Source organism: Ranitomeya variabilis, chromosome 2 (assembly GCF_051348905.1).
Source record: "Ranitomeya variabilis isolate aRanVar5 chromosome 2, aRanVar5.hap1, whole genome shotgun sequence".
In the NCBI taxonomy this organism is placed as follows: Eukaryota; Metazoa; Chordata; class Amphibia; order Anura; family Dendrobatidae; genus Ranitomeya; species Ranitomeya variabilis.
This window is the reverse complement of record NC_135233.1, coordinates 80378843-80401047: the sequence shown is the minus strand read 5'-3', so window position 1 is coordinate 80401047 and position 22205 is coordinate 80378843. Positions and strand designations below refer to the sequence as shown.

Genomic DNA, 22205 nt, shown 5'->3' with positions numbered 1-22205 from the left:
ATTTTAAATTCTTTTTGGACCACTGCACCTTAACGTCTACAAAAGGTATCAAAAAACCATCCCTAAAACCATTCTGTAAAGTCGACGCCGCCTTTTTGTCAGGGTATCTACTTAGGAACTGCTCCATCTCTGCTAGACGCACTGGTGTCACTCCTTTTGTCAAATCCGTCTGACCCTTTTTGCTTCCCTCCTCTAAAACATCTTGCTGCCCCGTGCGTACCTCCACATGATGAACACTCGTGCTTAAATTTACACTTTGCCCCAAACCTACAATTCCCTTCGTTAAAGGCAAAACACAGTCCCTTCTGCATGACCACCGAGTGCCCCGACTGTCCTGAACCCCCGGTGCCCCCAAGAAATGACTGAGATCCTTGACTTGACCTGACTGGTGCTGTCACCCTCATCCATAAGGAAATATCCTTGTGGTCCCAACGGATATTCAGACGTACCGCTTTACGTTGACAAAATTGTTCGTCATATCTAATCCACCCCTGACCCCCATAAACCCTGTAAGCCTCCCCGATGATATCTAAGTAACAGAACAAGGGGGCACAGGTCTCCGGTGATTTTTTTTTTTTTCCCCTATTACACTGGCAAAAATTGCAAAAGCCTGTAGCAAGTTAAAGTATGTGGGATCAACCTGAACCTTCTCCTCTCCTCATCCTCTTTTTTGGAATCGTCCCTCCGGGCTTTATCCAAGTTGAAACACTCTAACGGGAGAAGTGAAAATATTTCTACATACTCCCCTTTCCATATCTTTTCTTTTACCTCAGGTTTCAGATGTGCCCTTAACGGACCTTCAAAACACACGTACACTTCCCCTTTAGCCGAATCATCTACCCGTGCCGAATCGTCCCTATTCTTGTCCCCGCTCTCCGCCGGTGCCGCGACTACCTGCTGTGACACCTCGCTGCCACCCACTGATGCTACCCCAGTAACCATTGGCGCCCCCTGTGAAGTACTAGATCCTGACCTAAAAAAGTCCCTGACCCCATCCGCCTCCAGAACCCCCCTATCCCGAGCGTTACCCAGCCAAGCCGATAGCGGCAATGGTTCAATCTGGCTATCCCTCGTGTCCCAAAGCTGGAACAAATCTTTTAACCCTTTCATTAAAATACCCGCACCAACACTAACCCCCCTACAGAAACCTCCACTCTACCCGAATCAACATTCGGAGCTAGTGATGGCAATAAAGAAGAAAAAACAGCACTCTCACCTAGCTGCCTGGGTGCTGTGTTCCCAGCAGCCGCCGATCCTGCATCCAGAAGCAGTCCATCAGTTCGTGGTCCTCCTTGGCGGTGCGGGCTCGCGGTTCCACGAGCCTCCATGGGCCAGTCCTGTGATGACGACGCGCTGGTAGGACCCACGGAGTGGTCCCGTTCCATGGTGGGGCCCCACGGCGGGTCAAGGTGCGCAGCGGGACGACCCTGCTCAGCTGACCTGCCCCCAATCGTAAAATCGCCCCCCCCTGCGATCTATCCCACTTGTCACCTCTGCAGCTCAAATAGCCCCCGCACGTGCTCCCCCCCCCCTGGCTGGATCCCAAGGGGTCCGGAGGAGCGGCAGAACCTAATGAGGGGTAAGACATGCTTGCAGCAGCAGCCAAGGAATGGGCGGAGCTAAGCCGGCGCCCATCACTGACTGCTGCGCTCTGGGGCCTGTGCTGTTGCCGCCTGTGTGCTTCCCACATCGCGCCGAGCGGCGGCCCGGATGGATGGGCTCCCCGCCGCTCCCGTACCTGGCTCCTGCTCCCTGGACGTCTCCGGTAAGTGGGCGGACCTCCCTCGCCGCGCTGACAGTGGAGGCGCCCGTCGCGCAGGCCCCCGCCCACTACTCTGTGCCGACCTTCGCTGCTGAGCCGGGCCCGTTCCCAGCTGGGCACCCGCCGCTCCTCCGCCCGGTTCCTGGAACGTAGTAGCCACATCCGATGAAGGGGAGGCCGACACCTCCCCCCGCTGCAGGCCCCGCTGATTCGTGGGATTCCTCCCTGCTCCCTGGCAGCGTCTGCTATGGTTGCGGTCTGCTGCTGAAGCCGGAGGGTCCCCTGAGGGGCTCCTCATACGGCGGCCCTCAGTCAGGGAATGAGACGACCCAGATCCCCCCTCAGGAAGCAGGCCTTGTAAGGACTCCTGCAGCCAGCCTGCACCCCTGGTTCTAGCTGCATCACGGAGGTGCTGTAGAATCGCCTCAACTTCCATTGTAAGTAACCCCACAGAGCTTGTTATATTGCTAAGAGGGGCACCAAAATGGTTGTTCCTCTAAGATGGGTGCCCCCTTTTATAATCATCCCCCCCGTCGCCCCCTTATCCCTCCTACTTCACCTCCTAGCCAATCCGTGAGCCCCAATTCAAATAAAAATTGCCTCATCACTTTACCCCCTCCTTTCTGTTCACTCTCTATAGGCCCACTCAACCCTGTCATGCTGTCCTCCCTTAAAGGCCTGTGGCCTAGTCCGTCCTTACTTACATGGATCCTATAGGACTCTGATTTTGGTTGAACATGGATTCCAAAGAAACCTGCCTAGTACATTGTGTGCATCATTATCTAGAGGACAGGTGGCCACATTTTGTCCTAAGGAACCTCCATCTTTTTGTTTTATTCTTCAGTATGAGTTTAACCAAGTTGTTTGGTACATGTTATGCTTCCCACATGAAACATTTCAACTTTCCAGATTCAGGAAATGTTCCAATTTTAAAGTTAACCCCCCCAGAAAGCGCCTTTACATAAGATATTTGTTGTACAGGATGTCTAGTAATTTTTTTTTTCCTCAAAGAGTGTTAGCCTTTGACCCAGTGTCGTTGTGACTCCAAGTAACATGAGGTCACTCCCTGTCGGTTTTGTGCAAACAATTCCAGTAGGGAGCGACTGTTTACTCTGACAGAGATTGAACCGCTGCAGCATGCTTCCTTTAGGATGGGCTAGTGATGAAACAAAAACACAGTACAAAATTCACATTTCTATGTTATTGCTGCAAATGGACACTTGTGAACAGAGGAGACTATTCTCGCTTTTTCTTGCCTGACAGTCTTTGTTGCCACAACTTGAATGGATCTAAAATACTGTATGTTATAAGCAGTTGTAGACTGTAAGTGGCTTCACAACAGACCTATTGATATATACTTCATGATGATTTTTGGAAGTTCTGTATTGCATTTGGGGGTTCCTTTCATCTGGTAGGATTGATGTAACTATAGTGAGTGCAGTGATTAGTCACACGTGGGCGAAAACTACTGTTTGAGCGCAGGGCTCAAGGGAAGGAGTAATGTTTTGAATGCAGACTTTGATGGAATAGTCTGCGGGTGGTAAGTCACATCTAGAGAGCCCCTGATGAGCCTAAACATATGGGGTATCCTGAGTACAACGATACCCCATATGTGTTTGAAAACTACTTTTGAGGCACAGTGAAAAGCTCAAAAGTGAAGAGGCGCCATATTGGCGTTCACATTTTGCTGGACAGATTTGAGGGTGCCATGTCACACTGGTAGAGCACTTGAGGTAGCAGAACCACCCCACCCCCCCCCATAAATAACCCCCGTTTAACAAACTACACCTCTCAATTAATTCATCTAGGGGTGCAGTGATAATATTGACACCACAGGTGTGTCACACACTTTTATACCATTGAACAGTAAAGAAAAAATAATTACATTTTTACCACCAAAATGTTATTTTATCCTGAGATTTTATATTTTCACACTGGGAAATGGGCAATAATGTGTCCTACAATATCTTCTGAATGTAGAAATACCCCATATGTGGCTATACAGTACTGCTTAGCCATACGTCATTAACATATGACAGACCTGAGTGGGCACTTGTTTTTTTTTTTTTTTGTGGATTGAGTTGAAGCTTTTATTGGGAACAGTATGGATCACATTTATCCTGCTGCCTATGCTGAGCACTTATGTTGGGGTTTCCATCTAAATCTCAGAGTGACGTGATTCAGGTGAAGCATACTCTGCAATGCTTTTGCATTGCAGGGCATTAGAAAAGTGCTTCGCAGGGAGGAGATGTCTCAGCTCCTGCTCTGACCCTGGGTGACCACCGCGGCCATCTTTCGGCCAGGAGTGAACATGGAGACCAACACCTTGTGCCGATAGGAGCAGAGAGGCAGCTTCCTCCCTCTGCAATGCCCATCGATGTCGCTGTCAATACTGACAGCAGCATCAGAGGGGTTTAACGCCTGGGTTTGGTGCTGGCACCAATCATGGGCATTGCTGCAAGGTGTCAACTCTCATATAGAGCTGACACATGCATTTGATAGCGACGGTGCTTAGCAAGAGCCCCCCTATTGTGAGGAAGCATATGTATGGGTGGTTTGCGGGAAAGCAGCTCAGCTGTCCGGAAGGGGTTACAGACCCATGATAGTTGGGGCTCTCTCTTTATGAAATCTTGCATACGTGCTTCATATAAAATCTGCAGTATTGACATTGGCAGTCTGTCAATTGATGCTGCATAAAATCTGAGCATTTTAACAAGTTTTTGATGACATTTTTACATGTTTTTTTTTTTTTCCGATACTCATGGTTTAAATCTGCAAGGAAAAATTAAGCAGAATGCGCATGACATTTCAGAAATCTGCTTCCATATAGTGAAAATGCTGCAGATTTGTGACCACAAAAAATACACTGCGTAATACAGCAGTATTGTGGGTGACATTTTAGACCCCCACCCCCACCCCCACCCAAAATAAATAAATAAAAATAAATAAATCTCTAGTACAACTACAACTTGTGTAGGCAATCATTATAGTCCATGAAAATCCCTTTCAGCCAGGCAATATACTCAATTGTTCCTGGCTAATTTAAAACTTCAATAATCAAAAGAACAACAATTAGAATTCACAATGGTAGAAGGTGCAAATCTATTGTATCCGAAAATACCCATAGTATCCGGAAAAAATAATTGCCTCAGCTCTGCACACATAGTACCAATAATGGATACCAGTGCATCATCAGTAGCCATGACTCCACAGGAACAACCCAGCCTTCTTCCCCTGTACTTATGTCACATGTTGTGCAATCACTTATAATGTTGTAATCACAATCGCACTGGGTTGTTCACTCATACAGAGGAACAAAAGGATTATCTGCAATTACATTTCTACCCTGCAGTGATGTGGATCTAATGCAACGGACAAATACATTTGAATTGATGATGACTTTAGTTTCCTACAGCCCAAAATTACACTAAGGGTATGTTCCCACGGCTGCAGACACAGGAGTTTTCTGTCCCAGAACTGCATGCAACAAATCCGCTGCGTATAACATCAGAAGCATTATGGGTGAGGCTGGTTTCACACTTGCGTTTTTATCTGCATGCGTTTTTAAAAAAAACAAAAAAAAACCGCATGTGTGAAAAACGCATGTAAACGCGGTAAAACGCAGGCGTTTTTTAGACGCATGCGTTTTTATAGAAAAACACAAGAAAACACAAGAAAACACAAAACCCTAACCCTAACCCTACCCCTACCCCTAACCCTAAACGTGACTGAAATACGTGGCACTGAAATACGTGGCACTGAAATACGTGGCACTGAAATACGTGGCACTGAAATACGTGGCACTGAAATACGTGGCACTGAAATACGTGGCACTGAAATACGTGGCACTGAAATACGTGCAACTGAAATACGTGGTACTTAAATACGTGGCACTTGAATACGTGGCACGTGGCACTTAAATACGTGGCACGTGGCACTTAAATACGTGGCACTTAAATACGTGGCACGTGGCACTTAAATACGTGGCACGTGGCACTTAAATACGTGGCACTTAAATACGTGGCACTTAAATACGTGGAACGTGGCACTTAAATACGTGGCACGTGGCACTTAAATACGTGGCACGTGGCACTTAAATACGTGGAACGTGGCACTTAAATACGTGGCACGTGGCACTTAAATACGTGGCACGTGGCACTTAAATACGTGGCACGTGGCACTGAAATACGTGATACGTGGCACTTAAATACGTGGCAATGTTACTGTCAGAAAATGTTCATTAAACGGTTAGGGGTGAGGTTAGGGGTAGAGTTAGGGTTAGGGTTTGGATCCCTTTATCACCTTGATGGTGGTGGGTGGCTTTTCAGTGTGTTTTTTGTTTTTTTTTCTATAAAAACGCATGCGTTTTTAGCGCAAACAAACGCATGTGCTTAAAAACGCATGCGTTTACATAGACAGCAATGCATTTTTTTGCCGCGAAAAAACGCATGCGTTTTTTCGCGGCAAAAAAAACGCGCAAGAAAATACTGCAGGTAGCATTTTTGAAAATGAACGCATGCAGACAAAAAACGCATGCGTTTGAAAACGCGACCAAACGCATGTGTAAAAAAAAGCATGCGTTTTCAATGTTAAATATAGGGAAAAAAACGCATGCGTTTTTTTGTGCAAAAAACGCTGCAGACAAAAACGCAAGTGTGAAACCAGCCTGAAATTTTTCAAAATCTACAGTGTAAAATAAACTGGCAGCGGATATGTGTACAGAGAATCTTTTTCTGGCAAATTTCACCTAGAACCTGCATTAAAAAGCACTAAAAAAAGCAACAACAAAAAAAAAAATTAACATGCATAGCAATAAAAATCATGAATTGGATACCCTGCAGTAAGTAAATACATGGTAGTAATACGTGTAAAAGACATAGGGGACTTGGTTGACACTAATTTGTTCAAAAGAGCTTAAAAGTCATCCCACCATGACAAGGTGGGGACGGTCCCTAACTCTAGTATCTCATCTCTCTATGTGCCAGCAGACCTCAAAATAGTCAGGGGCAGAGCAGGACCTGGACCTGACTGATTTACACCTGCCTGTAAAAAAGCTAACTAGACAAGATGCATACCCCAAAGGGGAGAGGCCATACCCCCAAATGTAGCAAGAAACTAAAGCAAAGCCCAAATCATGAGCCAGCATACCTGTTAGCAGGGCCGGCCATAGCCTGAATGGTGCCCCCACCCTTTTGATTTCTTACCTAGGTTCCCAGTACACAAAGGAGGCCTTTTTTTTTTTTTTTTTTTTATCCTAGTATACGGTAATTGATTGATTTTTTTTTTTTTTTTTTTCCCCACATTTTTAGACAATAAACACCTCCGAATTTTTACTTTAAAAAACTGCACCTCCACATTAATTCTACCACGTGTGAACTCGCGTTTACACAGGGATTCTGATCTCGTCCATAATGGATAGGATAAGCGGATCTCACCAATGGGCCCACGTGTATCTGGAGAATGAGGAGCTGCGGCTCTACGTAGAGAGATGGTATAAATTCCTCTACAGTTCCACAATCTCTTGCCTGAGAGCAGCGCAGGTCGTGTGCCCATTGGTGGGATCCGCACCTACTACATAAATCAGCTGCTGCAGAACCTCATATTAGTCATCACAACTGTTGTAGAATATTAGACACTTCAGCTGCTGCAGCACCTTATGAATGCAAATCTCAGCTGTCACAAAAGATATTTCAGCCGGTGAAGAAACGCATAATGGACACTACAGCCACTGCACAACGTACTTCAGCTGCTCCAGAACCTCATAATTAACACACTGTTGAGCCTAATCATACACGCCTCAGCTGCTCCAGAACCTCACATTAGGCACTGCTACCTTTAGAGAATATTAGCCACCCCAACTTCTGCAAAACCGCAGCCACTGCAAAACCTCTTAATTCACACATCATCTGCTGCAGAACCTTATACTACACATCTCCGTTGCTGCACAACCTCCTACTAGACACTTCAGCTGTTGCAGAACCAAATAATATACCTTAGCTGTTGCAGAACATCATAATACACAACATAGATGTTGCAGAACCACACAAAATGAGCTGCTGCCGGATCGCCTAATACAAACTTCAGTTGCTGCAGAACCTCATAATACACCTCAGCTGCTACCGTTGCATTACATTGATAGATTGGTTTTACTTTCCACACTGAACCATTACATGTGATGTGCAGATAGCAGTGACGCAATTGCCACAAGATACGGGAACCTGACAGCTGATTCCTACTGGATGACTACAGGACTGAGACACCGGCTCTATTATTGTTATTATTATTATTGCCCAAGAGGTCAGACCAGGGCCGGACTGTCCATCTGGCAAATGCCAGAAGGGCCTGTCTAGTCATGGGCTGCCTTGTCTACTACGTTGTTAACAGAATCGGTGTTCTCAAGACACCCGTACTGTTAAGAGTTGTGATGGAGCACAAAGTTGTTGACACCGCCACTTATCCCAGTAGGCCACGGAATCATTAGAAATATTGGTCTTGTAGAAAATCTTCCTTTCCTCCATCCAGGATAATATTAGTAATATATCCCATCTGGTTCATGGGGACAGTGACAACATGGGCCTGTGTGATTTCAAATGCCAGGACTGGAATTTCAGCCCCAGTCCGTACCTGGGTCGGATCTTGGCGGCTTCTCCATGCTCTGCTGCCCCATGCTGATCGTTGTCCCTCCCTGCGTTTGTAAATCTGACCATTGACCTGCTGCTAATATATGCTGTTGGGATTTCACTTGACAATTTGAGCTGTCGTCATGTGATGGCTCACATGTGATTTGCCGATGTGTGGTCATGTGAAGACCAGGGCCGGACTGGCCATCGGGCATTTCTGTCAAATGCCAGAAGGGCCAATGGCAGTCGTGGGCCACTCGCCAGCGCCGACTCCCCCCCCGCCAACTCACCCCCCCAGCACCGCCGCATTAAACTACAGTATACCGGCGGTACAGTTGAATGCAATGATGGAGGAGAGAGCATCTGCTGACGCTCCCTCTCCCATCATTCCCCGCTCTGCCTCTGACCCTGCCAGTGCGTGATGATATTATATCATCGCGCACCTGCTGTGTCGGGCTACTGCAGCTGCTGAGCCTGGAGCCGGGAGCAGCGCGGGCAGGAGGAGAGGTGAGGAGAGTGTTTTTGTTTTTTTTAAATATATCATTGAGTGATAAGTGGATTGTGGGGCTATTGGGGGTGGGGGGCTATATTACATTCTATGGGGGCTGTGCTGTATTGCATTCTATGGGGGCTGTGCTGTATTGCATTCTATGGGGGCTGTGCTGTATTACATTCTATGGGGGCTGTGCTGTATTACATTCTATGGGGGCTGTGCTGCATTACATTTTATGGGGGCTGTGCTGCGTTACATTCTATGGGGGCTATGCTGTGTTACATTCTATGGGGGCTGTGCTGCCTTACATTCTATGGGGGCTGTATTACATTCTATGGGGGCTACATTATATTCTATGGGGAGGTGGGCTGTATTCTATGGAGGGGCTACATTATGCTCTATGAAGGGGCTACCATATATTATATATGCAGGGGCTGCATTATACTATATGAGGGGGCTGCATTATATTCTCTGGGGGGTTACATTATACTCAGGGGGCTACAATATATTCTGTGGGGTGGCATCATTATACTCTGGGGTGGCATCATTATACTATATGTGGGCTGCATTATACTGTATTGGACTAATGGGGAATACATTATACTATATGAAGTGAATTGTACTACATGGATGACCTGTATTATACTATATAGAGGAATTGCAGTGTATTTTAATATATGGAGGACTATGGGGAGTGTATTATACTATATGGAGGACTATGGGGAGTGTATTATACTATATGGAGGACTATGGGGAGTGTAATAAACTATATGGAGGACTGAGGAGTGTATTATACTGTATGGAGGACTGAGGTGCACATTATAATATATGGAGGACTCTGGGGTGTATTATACTAAACAAGCAAAATGCTGTATATTCATCGAGTAATTGGATTGTTCATGTGGGAACAGAAATCCTTGTTCTCAGCAGCACATCGCCGGTGTAAACTGTAGATGTGCTACTGATAACATGATACTGTATGGGGACAGATTGATCTAATTGTTCTGTTCCCTTCATTATTTCTCAGTTGATGTAAAGAGGCCGGGAAACAAGCGAACGACTTCAGTATTGTCGATCACACTCGTTTAGTGGCCTGAGATCAGCGCATGTAAATACAGCAGAAATGCTTCACAGGGAGATGAGGCAAGGATGATGACAGTTGTAGTTAGCACCCAGCACCTGGGAATAGCGCTAACTCTGTTTTTCCTCAGCCGCCAAAGCATTTAATTCTGGTATGTGTAATGATTTTTAGGGTTGATGTCAGCTGCATAATGTCAGTTGCTATCAATCCCTGGTGTAAGTAATGGAGAGGTGTCTATCAGACACCCCCACTACTAGCCCAGACCTGGCGAGATCCAGCGACTCTGAAGAACGGTGACGGTAGTAACAATACCGCTCTTCACAGTTGCAGAGCTCAGCGCAAGACCCACAAAGCTGAAGAGCGGTGACGTTACTGATGTCACCGCTCTTCAGAGTCACCGGGTCTTGTGCTGCTCAGCGGAACCTAAAGTGGCTGTAGGCAAACTTTATGGAGCATCAGAATGAGGTTCCATACATAACCTTTGGTCGTCTCATCCCTTCATTATCTACGAGATCCAGTTATGTAGGTAAAGTAGCGGCTTTTCTTGGTACTGCAACTAAAAGCAATAAATAGGACTGAGCTGTAATGCTGGATACAGCTGTGATTATATGTTATATAGTCGTGTTACACTCCCCTCACTTGTTGTAACCTACAAGTGTACAAAGATATTATACAGTCACTATGTGACAAGTGGGCCTGTGTAACTACAAATGCCAGGGCTGAATTTTAGTCCCAGTCTGGCCCTGGTGAAGACTGACCTCTCCTCCCGCTTCTCTCATTCTTATTTTCAGTTGAGACAAACCGGACCTGCTGTCAATTGTCACATGACCACAAGCCTGCAAATCGCATGTCAGCGATCACATGACGACTACTCAAACTGGCAAGTAAAATCCTAACCAAGCGCATATTACGCACCTTTGGGGATTCGGCATGACAGTGCGCAGAACTACAAATACACAGATACACGTTACACTGACACATGACAGGTATTATATACATTTATATCCCCCCCCTCCCCCTACATATGCAGACATATACGGTACAGACCAAAAGTTAGGACACACCTTCTCATTTAAAGATTTTTCTGTATTTTCATGACTATGAAAATTGTAAATTCACACTGAAGGCATCAAAACTATGAATTAATACATGTGGAATTATATACTTAACAAAAAAGTGTGAAACAATTGAAAATATGTCTTACATTCTAAGTTCTTCAAAGTAGCCACCTTTTGCTTTGACTGCTTTGCACACTCTTGGCATTCTCTTGATGAGCTGCAAGAGGTTGTCACCGGAAATGGTCTTACAACAATCTTGAAGGAGTTCCCAGAGATGCTTAGCACTTGTTGGCCCTTTTGCCTTCACTCTGCGGTCCAGCTCACCCCAAACCATCTCGATAGGGTTCAGGTCTGGTGACTGTGGAGGCCAGGTCATCTGGCGTAGCACCCCATCACTCTCCTTCTTGGTCAAATAGCCCTTACACAGCCTGGAGGTGTGTTTGGGGTCATTATCCTGTTGAAAAATAAATGATGGTCCAACTAAACGCAAACATAGCAGGCCATTGCAAGATGCTGTGGTAGCCATGCTGGTTCAGTATGCCTTCAATTTTGAATAAATCCCCCACAGTGTCACCAGAAAAGCACCCCCACACCACACACCTCCTCCTCCATGCTTCACGGTGGGACCCAGGCATGTAGAGTCCATCTGTTCACCTTTTCTGCGTAGCACAAAGACACGGTGGTTGTAACCAAATATCTCAAATTTGGACTCATCAGACCAAAGAACAGATTTCCACTGGTCTTATGTCCATTCCTTGTGTTCTTTAGCTCAAACAAGTCTCTTCTGCTTGTTGCCTGTCCTTAGCAGTGGTTTCCTAGCAGCTATTTTGCCATGACGGCCTGCTGCACAAAGTTTCCTCTTTACAGTTGTTGTAGAGATGTGTCTGCTGCTAGAACTCTGTGTGGCATTGACCTGGTCTCTAATCTGAGGTGCTGTTAACCTGCGATTTCGGAGGTTGGTGACTCGGATAAACTTCTCCTCAGAAGCAGAGGTGACTCTTCCTTTCCTGGGGCGATCCTCATGTGAGACAATTTCTTTTCAGCGCTTGATGGTTTTTGCAACTGCACTTGGGGACACTTTCAAAGTTTTTGGACTGACCTTCATTTCTTGAAGTAATGATGGCCACTCGTTTTTCTTAACTTAGTTGCTTTTTTTCTTGCCATAATACAAATTCTAACAGTCTATTCAGTAGGACCATCATCTGTGTATCCACCAGACTTCTGCACAACACAACTGATGGTCCCAACCCCATTTATAAGGCAAGAAATCCCACTTATTAAACCTGACAGGGCACACCTGTGAAGTGAAAACCATTCCCGGTGACTACCTCTTGAAGCTCATCAAGAGAATGCCAAGATGTGCAAAGCAGTCATCAAAGCAAAAGGTGGCTACTTTGAAGAACCTAGAATAGAAGACATATTTTCAGTTGTTTCACACTTTTTTTGTTAATTATATAATTCCACCTGTTAATTTATAGTTTTGATGCCTTCAGTGTGAATTTACAATTTTCATAGTCATGAAAATACAGAAAAATCTTTAAATTAGGTGTGTCCAAACTTTTGGTCTGTACTGTACATGACACACACAGATACTATGTAAAGGAATAGAGATTGATAGATTCTAGATAGATGATAGGCAAGACAGATATTGCACACTATACAGGACAGTCACATATCTTATACATAACACATATAGACAGCAAATAATGCAGATATCACACACCGTATATTATACTAACCTATGAAGAAGAGCAGTGGGAGTCTGCCAGCAAATCTTCTGGCTGAAGCCCTGCAGGTACCCTTTCCCCTCTCTGTGGTGAAGCTGGGAGAAGACAGGACACCGAACACTGAGGGAGAGGAGGGCGACCCCTGCTGTCTTTGGTCTTTACCAACTGGCGCCCTGCACCCCCGCACTAGTCGCACATAGCTAAGGCCGGCTATGCCTGTTAGTGTAAGTGCAATTTGTAGATGCACATTCATACTATGGCCATTAACAAACAAATTTTAAAAACAATATATATCCTGCAGTAAATAATGGTAATACATGTAAAAAACATAGCATACTTACACCATTTTGATCAGAAGCATGTAAAAGATATCTCACTGTGACAAGGTGTGGGTTTTTTACATGTATTTTATTTATTTGCTCCAGGATATCGATTTGTTGTTTTTATTTTAGGTTTAGTCTGTTAGTTGCAATAGCGTGAATGTGCACATTGTACTTAGAGAAATGCTGGCCATGATTTAAATATGCACAGCAATGTAAAAACGAGTTGTGCATATATTCAGGCTATGTGCACACGTTGCGGATTAGGCTTAGGAATTTCCGGTGTGGATTCTGCCTCTCCTGGCATAAAACGCACCTGCGGTTTTTTGTGCGGTTCCGCAGCATTTTTTTGTGTGTTTTTGCTGCGGTTTTCTTGCGGATTTGCCGCGGGTTTTTACCCCTGCGGTTTTCTATAATAGAGTGGGTACAAAAATGCTGCAGATTCACAAAAAAGTAGTGACATGCTACTTCTTTTAAACCGCAGCGTTTCCGCAGCGGATTTTCTGCAAAGTGTGCACAGCATTTTTTTTTCTCATTGATTTACATTGTACTGTAAATCAATTGCGGATCTGCAGCGTTTCTGCACCTCAAAAAAATGCTGTGGATCCGCAGAGAATCCGCAACGTGTGCACATACCCTCAGGCTGTTTGATTTTTTTTTTTTTTTTTTTTTTTTTTTTAACCTTTCCAGGCTTCCAAAGCTAACAGGTGATTAAAAGTGACCTGATCATTCTTCTAGAGACTTCCAATTGGAAGCCACTCACCATTTAATACATAGAATTTAAAAGAAAATGCCAGTGGCAAGAAAGAGAAAAGTTATTTGAACAAAAAATGGCAAAAATTTATTTATTTTTTTAAGGGTCTTTTGCATGGAAATCTCAGCATGTGCGGCAACATGTTCTTTAGCACACAATGCCTTTGGCTCTCTAGGTACTCAATTACTCAGTATATGCCCCCCCCCAGGACCCTACAATTCTATAATACCGATGTAATGTTCTATTCTATGGAAGATGGCACAGGTTTTTTTGTTTTTTTTCGCATTCACACAGGCTTTTATATAATGCATAGCGTTATGCTCCCTCTCCCATCATCCCCGTCAGCATCTGATGGACCGATGCCGACACGGACAGCGGGTGCGATGATGTCATCACTCGGTGCCCGCGGTCCGGAGATGAGCAGAAGCTCGGTTCAGCGCAGGAACTAGGAGGAAGAGAGGTAAGTATTTATTTTTTTAATGGGGCTGCGTTTTAATACAGAGGCTGCCTATAGGGGTGCATTATAATATAGAGGCTGCCTATGGGGGTGCATTATAGTACAGAGGCTGCCTATGGGGGTGCAATATAATACAGAGGCTGTCTGTGGGGTGCATTATGCTATAGAGGCTGCCTATGGGGTGCATTATATTAGGGGCTGCATTATACTATAGATTCTGCCTATGGGGGTGCATTTTACTATAGACTCTGCCTATGGAGAGAGCAGTATACTATATGGAGATCTATGGGGAGTGCATTATACTATATGGAGGCCTTTGGGGAGTGCATTATACTATATGGAGACCTACGGGGAATGCATTATACAATATAGAGTCTGCCTATGGGGAGTGCATTATACTATGTGGAGACCTATGGGTAGTGCAGTTTACTATATTGAGGACTATCTGGTGTATTATGCTATATGGAGGCTATCTAGGGTGCCATCAAACTGTGGAGATATTAAGGGGTCAGTGTATATACAGTGAGGGGGCATTATACTGTGTATAACAGAACATCATACTGTGTATAGGGGAGCTATACAGGGGGGAGACTCAGGACATTATTAAATGTAAAGTGGCCACTTATTATTATATGGGAACTCAGTTAACTGTGACTGTCAAAGGGGCACACACAGGGCAATATTACTTCTTAGGGGACAAAATGTGGGCACTATTTTCTAGGGCACTTGCACCCAGCATTACTATATTCTAGAGTGTTGCTTTAGAATTTAGTGTGTACAGAGAACCACAGAGCAGGTTGCATTAATAGGGACACATACGGCAGCAGCGACTCAGCATTGGGGTATCAGCAGGATGAGGAGTTTGTGCAGGTTAGGATTAGTCCCATTTGGGACAGTGCTGAAAATGAGATGTAAAATGTCTTCGTTGTAATCTCTGCCGCCGAGTCATTGCTGGAAGAAGTTGCCATGTCGGTCTGGGCCAGATGGAAAAGAAGTGAAAAGTGAACAACTCCATCAGAATGAACGTCAGCAGTAAGTCACCATCTATAACTGTGCTGTGATCTCTTGTATGTTCTGTAGAACTGGTATCTACCACTGACCATACGGCGGTAATATCAATATTGCTCTTTATATAGAGATTATTTTCAGCGCGGTCATCTGCAGAGGTTCTCCTCCACTATTATGGTGCGTCACCCAGTTGTAATCAAGGTTACCTGGTTGGGGACCCACTGAGAAGTTTCGCCCCCCCCCGGTCCAAAACCCTAGCTGCGCTATGCTGAGTGTCTAACTGCTGGGACCTCAGCACTTCTGAGGACACGTCTCCCCATCTGAATGGAGCAGAGATTGAGTTTGTGTGCCTCAGCTGTTTTTATTCTTTAAAGAACTGCTGCAGATAGCCAAGTAGCATTTGGCTATCTTTGACAGTGCCTATCAATATCTAAAACTTGGTAAAAATCTTTTAATACATAATCTCATGGTTTCTATTGGACAACTCTTCCACAATGCGTTCATTCCAGATGTTTTAAGTACATTTTCATTTTTCTACAGAATGGAATTGCAAATGGAAAACTTTATAAGAAGGAGTTCAAAGAGTCCTTTGAAGAAGCTCCCCTCTATGTTGCAGTACTGACCTACATCGGTTATGGAGTTGTGACATTGTTTGGCTACCTACGGGATTTCATGAGAGCGTGGGGATTGGAGAAATGTCACATGGCTGAGGAAAGGAAAGAACAAAAAGTAAGACTTGGCTGTATAATCTCAGAGATTGGTAACCTGCTTTCTTTATCAAATATTGAGCAAATCCTGGACAATGTCTTAGCCAAATAAGAAAATGTATATCTTGCCTAATATTATTATCGTTATCGCCTTACTAACTTTTATAGTGACATGTAAAAGTTTGGGCACCCCTGGACAAAATTACGGTTGTTGTGAACAGTTAAGCTAGTTGACGATGAAGTGATCTCTAAAAGGCCAAGATGATACATTCTTTGTATTTTAGGAAAAATATATATATTTAACCTCACTGGTCTACAGGACTTGTTTCCAAAATGCATCAGACTTGTTTAGATATTCTTTTGCATACTTCTGATGCTGAATTTTTATCGTGAGGATGCAAGGAGAGGTTTTTATTTTTATTGATGACTCCTTAAAGATGTCCACGTTGGTGCAGGTGTCTCTGAGCTGTAGAACAATGTACCACAACTCCAGAGTATGTTAAATCTTTCTGAAGGTCATACGGGGGTTCTGATTTGCCTCTCTAGCAATTTTCACAGAAATTTTGCTTGGTCTTCCAGACCTTATCTTTACTTACACTGATCCTGTTAACTGCCATTTCTAAAGGTACCTTCACACGAAACGACTTTACAACGAGAACGACAACGATCTGATCGCTGCAGCATCGCTGTTTACATCGCTGGAGAGATGTCAAACACAGCAGCTCCAGAACGACGCAGGAGCGATCCTGTGACGTAGCGGTGACGCACTTATCGTTCTCACAGGTCGTTAGCTCCATGTTTAACATTGCTGGCATCGTTGCTTTTGCTGTCAAACACGACGATACACGCCGATCTGACGACCAAAGAAAGTTCTGAACTTTAATCAACGACCAGCGATATCACAGCAGGATCCAGATCGCTGCTGCGTGTCAAACACAACGATATCGCTATCCAGGACGCTGCAACGTCACGGATCGTTGTCGTTCTCGTTGTAAAGTCGTTTCGTGTGAAGGTACCTTTAAATACTTTTGGAACTGAGGAAAGGGCAACTTGAAACCACATTGCTCTCTTTTTACAGCCCTCTTCTGCTTTGTGGGCCGCTAACATTTTCAGAGTGCTAGGCAGCTGCATAGAAGAACCCATGTCTTCTGTTTTTTGGCATTAGGTTAGAGTTTTTATAAAGCTAGAAAATGTGCATCCCCTGGTTTTTCTAAATGATGATGGTGAACAAGCCATAACCCTAACAGGTTAATTAATGTCTGAAACCTTGGTCAAAGTTAACTGAGCACACAAATCTACAAGGGTGCCTGTCTCACTGATTGTACGTATCCCTGCTCCCAAAGGTGCCTCTAAAGGTGAGGTGGTTTGGGTCACCAGTCTTAAGGTACCTTCACACGAAGCGACGCTGCAGCGATAGCGACAACGATGCCGATCGCTGCAGCGTCGCTGTTTGGTCGCTGGAGAGCTGTCACACAGACCGCTCTCCAGCGACCAACGATGCCGAGGTCCCCGGGTAACCAGGGTAAACTTCGGGTTGCTAAGCGCAGGGCCGCGCTTAGTAACCCGATGTTTACCCTGGTTACCAGCGTAAAAGTAAAAACAACAAACAGTACATGCTCACCTGCGCGTCCCCCGGCGTCCGCTTCCTGTACTGTGTGAGCGCCGGCCCTAACAGCAGAGCGGTGACGTCACCGCTGTGCTTTTACTTTCACTTTAGGGCCGGCGCTCAGTCAGAGCAGGAAGCGGACGGCAGGGGACGCGCAGGTGAGTATGTACTGTTTGGTTTTTTTACTTTTACGCTGGTAACCAGGGTAAACATCGGGTTACTAAGCGCGGCCCTGCGCTTAGTAACCCGATATTTACCCTGCTTACCAGCGTAAAACATCGCTGGTATCGTTGCTTTTGGTGTCAAACCTGACGATACACGCCGGTCTGACGACCAAATAAAGTTCTGAACTTTATTCAACGACCAGCGATATCACAGCAGGATGCAGATCGCTGCTGCGTGTCAAACACAACGATATCGCTATCCAGGACGCTGCAACGTCACGGATCGTTGTCGTTCTCGTTGTAAAGTCGTTTCGTGTGAAGGTACCTTAACTGTTCTCCTGTTATACCCTAGGCTGTCACCTCCCCCTCCCCCAGGAGGCCTGGGACAGAAAGGCTAGTGAATAAACATGTAAGACAAACGGGGATAACAAAAAGCATTTTACATACAAAACGCTCATCATAGGTGTAGAGGTATATAGGGAAGGGTGGGAAAGTACAAATCAAATAGGAATAGGACAATGAGGAAAGCATACACCTAAAGCAGCATGCAACAATCTCCAGCAGTAACCATGATCTCCAACATAGCACAGGAACTCAAAAGAGCTAGGAAGTAAAACTTTCACTGGCGAGGAGGAGAAGGTCTGGCCAGATTTTCTAGGTAGTGGAAATGATCAGGTAAGGAACAGATGTGAAATGAAGCTACGTGTTTCTAACCAGCATGGAAAGGGTCCTTATCCTCTCCAGCACCAAAGGAAACAAAATCCATTTAATATGAAATGAATACACACAGGCTAAATGGAAGATCTGCGATTCACAATATGCAGTGATTTTCTAACCCCAGATCTCCCAGTAGTACATGACCCACTCGTGACAGTACCCAAACTTTTCCATTGGCCCGTTTTGCTTTTTATAAATGTTTAAAGGGAACCTGTCACCTGAATTTAGCGGGACCGGTTTTTGGTCATATGGGCGGGGTTTTCGGGTGTTTGATTCACCCTTTCCTTACCCGCTGGCTGCATGCTGGCCGCAATATTGAATCGAAGTTCATTCTCTGTCCTCCGGAGTACACGCCAGCGCAAGGCATCCACCAGACTGCTACCCCTAATATCCCACATCATCCCATCAGCCAGAGGCACTGGACTACTACCCCTAGTATCCCACATCATCCTGTCAGCCAGAACCACCAGACTACTACCCCTAATATCCAACATTGTCAGGTTTGTGCCGTTACACCGACTAAAATGATATCTGGATTGGAGGAATTCGTGTTGTTTCTTCTTTTAATCTGTGTAAGTTTTAAGTTAAAGAGGATGCTTCATGCCAGACAAAGAGAAGTTCCTGATTCTGGGCTCCCCCTGCAGTCTGTGGCAGAGGGTGGTGTGTGTCGGCACGGTAATAGATTGTGTTATTTACAGCTTTACAGAAGGAAGATAACACCATAGAAATGATAAGAATAATAGGCCTCAGTTACCACAACTGTCTAAAAGGATAAGGCTGGGTTCACATTAAGTTAGTGGCATCCGTTAGACGGACTACGTTACACAGCAGCATAACGCGGTGTAATGTAGTCTGTTTAACGCCGCCATTGACTCCAATGTTGGACGCATCACTAGCACCCGCCCACAATGGGCGTGCACTAGGGATGTGCCGCCATTGAGTGACGGACCTTGAGACACGGGCTGCAGCATTTCCGGGTCCATCACTGCTAGCGCAGATAGATCTAGCAGATGCTCTATCTGCGCTAGCGTGCTGCCATACCAGCACTTGCGTTTACAGCAGCCCGTTACCATATGTGTTGAACGGGCTGCTGTAAATGCAATTTGAACCTAGCCTAACTGTTGCTTATAGCAACCAATCACAGCTCAGCTTCTTTTAAACCGCTCTGGTGAAATGAAAGATGCTTAGTGATATGCATACATGCATGCATGCATGCATACATACATACATACATACATACATACATACATACATACATACATACATACATACATACATACATACATACATACATTACAGACCAAAAGTTTGGACACACCTTCTCATTTAAAGATTTTTCTGTATTTTCATATATATTTATAAAATGTATTAAAAGGACCTCTGCTTTTTTTTTTTTTTTTTTGGCCCTCACAATTGGTAAAAGGAAATATGTACAAACAATATGTAATGTTCAAATGTTGTAAATTATAATTTGCTTTATAAAAAAAATTCATCTAGTTTATGATCCTTTTCTGCTCTACGATTGTAGAATTTTGTGCCTCTTTACCAAGACTTTGAAAATTTCTACACAAGAAATCTGTATATGCGGGTCCGAGACAACTGGAACCGCCCCATCTGCAGTGTCCCTGGACCTCAGTTTGATCTCATGGAGCGGGTGACTGATGACTACAACTGGTCCTACAGGTGATTCCTTCTGACATTTAAGCCGAAGAAATGAAACCACTTTGCAGCATCGTAGCTCAGTGATTAATACTGGGAGCCCTGGATTCAAATCTAGCCAAGCACTGTGTGTGTGTGTGTGTGTGTGTGTGTGAAAAATCTCGGTGTTTTCATTTACACCACATAACTAAGGCATATTAAAAAGTTAATTGGTTTCTTATGAAATTCAGCATAGTGTATGTGTGTGAGAAAAAAAAAACTTGAATTGTGAGTCCTGGGGATAATTGTGAATAATGGTAATCTACAGGTCCTTCTCAAAAAATTAGCATATAGTGTTAAATTTCATTATTTACCATAATGTAATGATTACAATTAAACTTTCATATATTATAGATTCATTATCCACCAACTGAAATTTGTCAGGTCTTTTATTGTTTTAATACTGATGATTTTGGCATACAACTCCTGATAACCCAAAAAACCTGTCTCAATAAATTAGCATATCAAGAAAAGGTTCTCTAAACGACCTATTACCCTAATCTTCTGAATCAACTAATTAACTCTAAACACATGCAAAAGATACCTGAGGCTTTTAAAAACTCCCTGCCTGGTTCATTACTCAAAACCCCCATCATGGGTAAGACTAGCGACATGACAGATGTCAAGAAGGCCATCATTGACACCCTCAAGCAAGAGGGTAAGACCCAGAAAGAAATTTCACAACAAATAGGCTGTTCCCAGAGTGCTGTATCAAGGCACCTCAATGGTAAGTCTGTTGGAAGGAAACAATGTGGCAGAAAACGCTGTACAACGAGAAGAGGTGACCGGACCCTGAGGAAGATTGTGGAGAAGGACCGATTCCAGACCTTGGGGAACCTGAGGAAGCAGTGGACTGAGTCTGATGTGGAAACATCCAGAGCTACAGGTACCGCATTCCCCAGGTAAAGCCACTTTTGAACCATAAACAGCGGCAGAAGCGCCTGACCTGGGCTACAGAGAAGCAGCACTGGACTGTTGCTAAGTGGTCCCAAGTACTTTTTTCTGATGAAAGCAAATTTTGCATGTCATTCGGAAATCAAGGTGCCAGAGTCTGGAGGAAGACTGGGGAGAAGGAAATGCCAAAATGCCTGAAGTCCAGTGTCAAGTACCCACAGTCAGTGATGGTGTGGGGTGCCATGTCAGCTGCTGGTGTTGGTCCACTGTGTTTCATCAAGGGCAGGGTCAATGCAGCTAGCTATCAGGAGATTTTGGAGCACTTCATGCTTCCATCGGCTGAAATGCTTTATGGAGATGAAGATTTCATTTTTCAGCACGACCTGGCACCTGCTCACAGTGCCAAAACCACTGGTAAATGGTTTACTGACCATGGTATTACTGTGCTCAATTGGCCTGCCAACTCTCCTGACCTGAACCCCATAGAGAATCTGTGGGATATTGTGAAGAGAAAGTTGAGAGACGCAAGACCCAACACTCTGGATGAGCTTAAGGCCGCTATTGAAGCATCCTGGGCCTCCATAACATCTCAGCAGTGTCACAGGCTGATTGCCTCCATGCCACGCCGCATTGAAGCAGTCATTTCTGCCAAAGGATTCCCGACCAAGTATTGAGTGCATAACTGAACATTATTATTTGATGGTTTTTTTGTTTGTTATTAAAAAACACTTTTATTTGATTGGCCGGTTGAAATATGCTAATTTATTGAGACAGGTTTTTTGGGTTATCAGGAGTTGTATGCCAAAATCATCAGTATTAAAACAATAAAAGACCTGACAAATTTCAGTTGGTGGATAATGAATCTATAATATATGAAAGTTTAATTGTAATCATTACATTATGGTAAATAATGAAATGTAACACTATATGCTAATTTTTTGAGAAGGACCTGTATCTACAACACTGTAGAAACTTGTCATATGAGCAACAGGACATAATGTTCAGACAGGAGCTAAATGATGCATATCAGGGCTACACAGAAAATGCGGCATTCTTCTTGTTTTGTATACCCTTCAGATGTAGAGCTATGGGTAATACTTTACAAACTTTTACATGGCAGCTCACCAGTGAGGCACATC

At 44.5% G+C, this 22205-nt stretch overlaps 1 protein-coding gene across 1 annotated transcript in view; it reads left to right on the top strand.

The window, feature by feature from the left end:
• Positions 1-22205, top strand: part of LOC143804472 (serine palmitoyltransferase 3-like) — a 120087-nt gene that overhangs the window by 23733 nt on the left and 74149 nt on the right. The window contains exons 2-3 of the mRNA XM_077282593.1: positions 15821-16009; positions 20003-20157. Of these exons, the coding sequence (XP_077138708.1) occupies positions 15821-16009; positions 20003-20157 (344 nt within the window). The remainder of the gene's footprint in view (positions 1-15820; positions 16010-20002; positions 20158-22205) is intronic.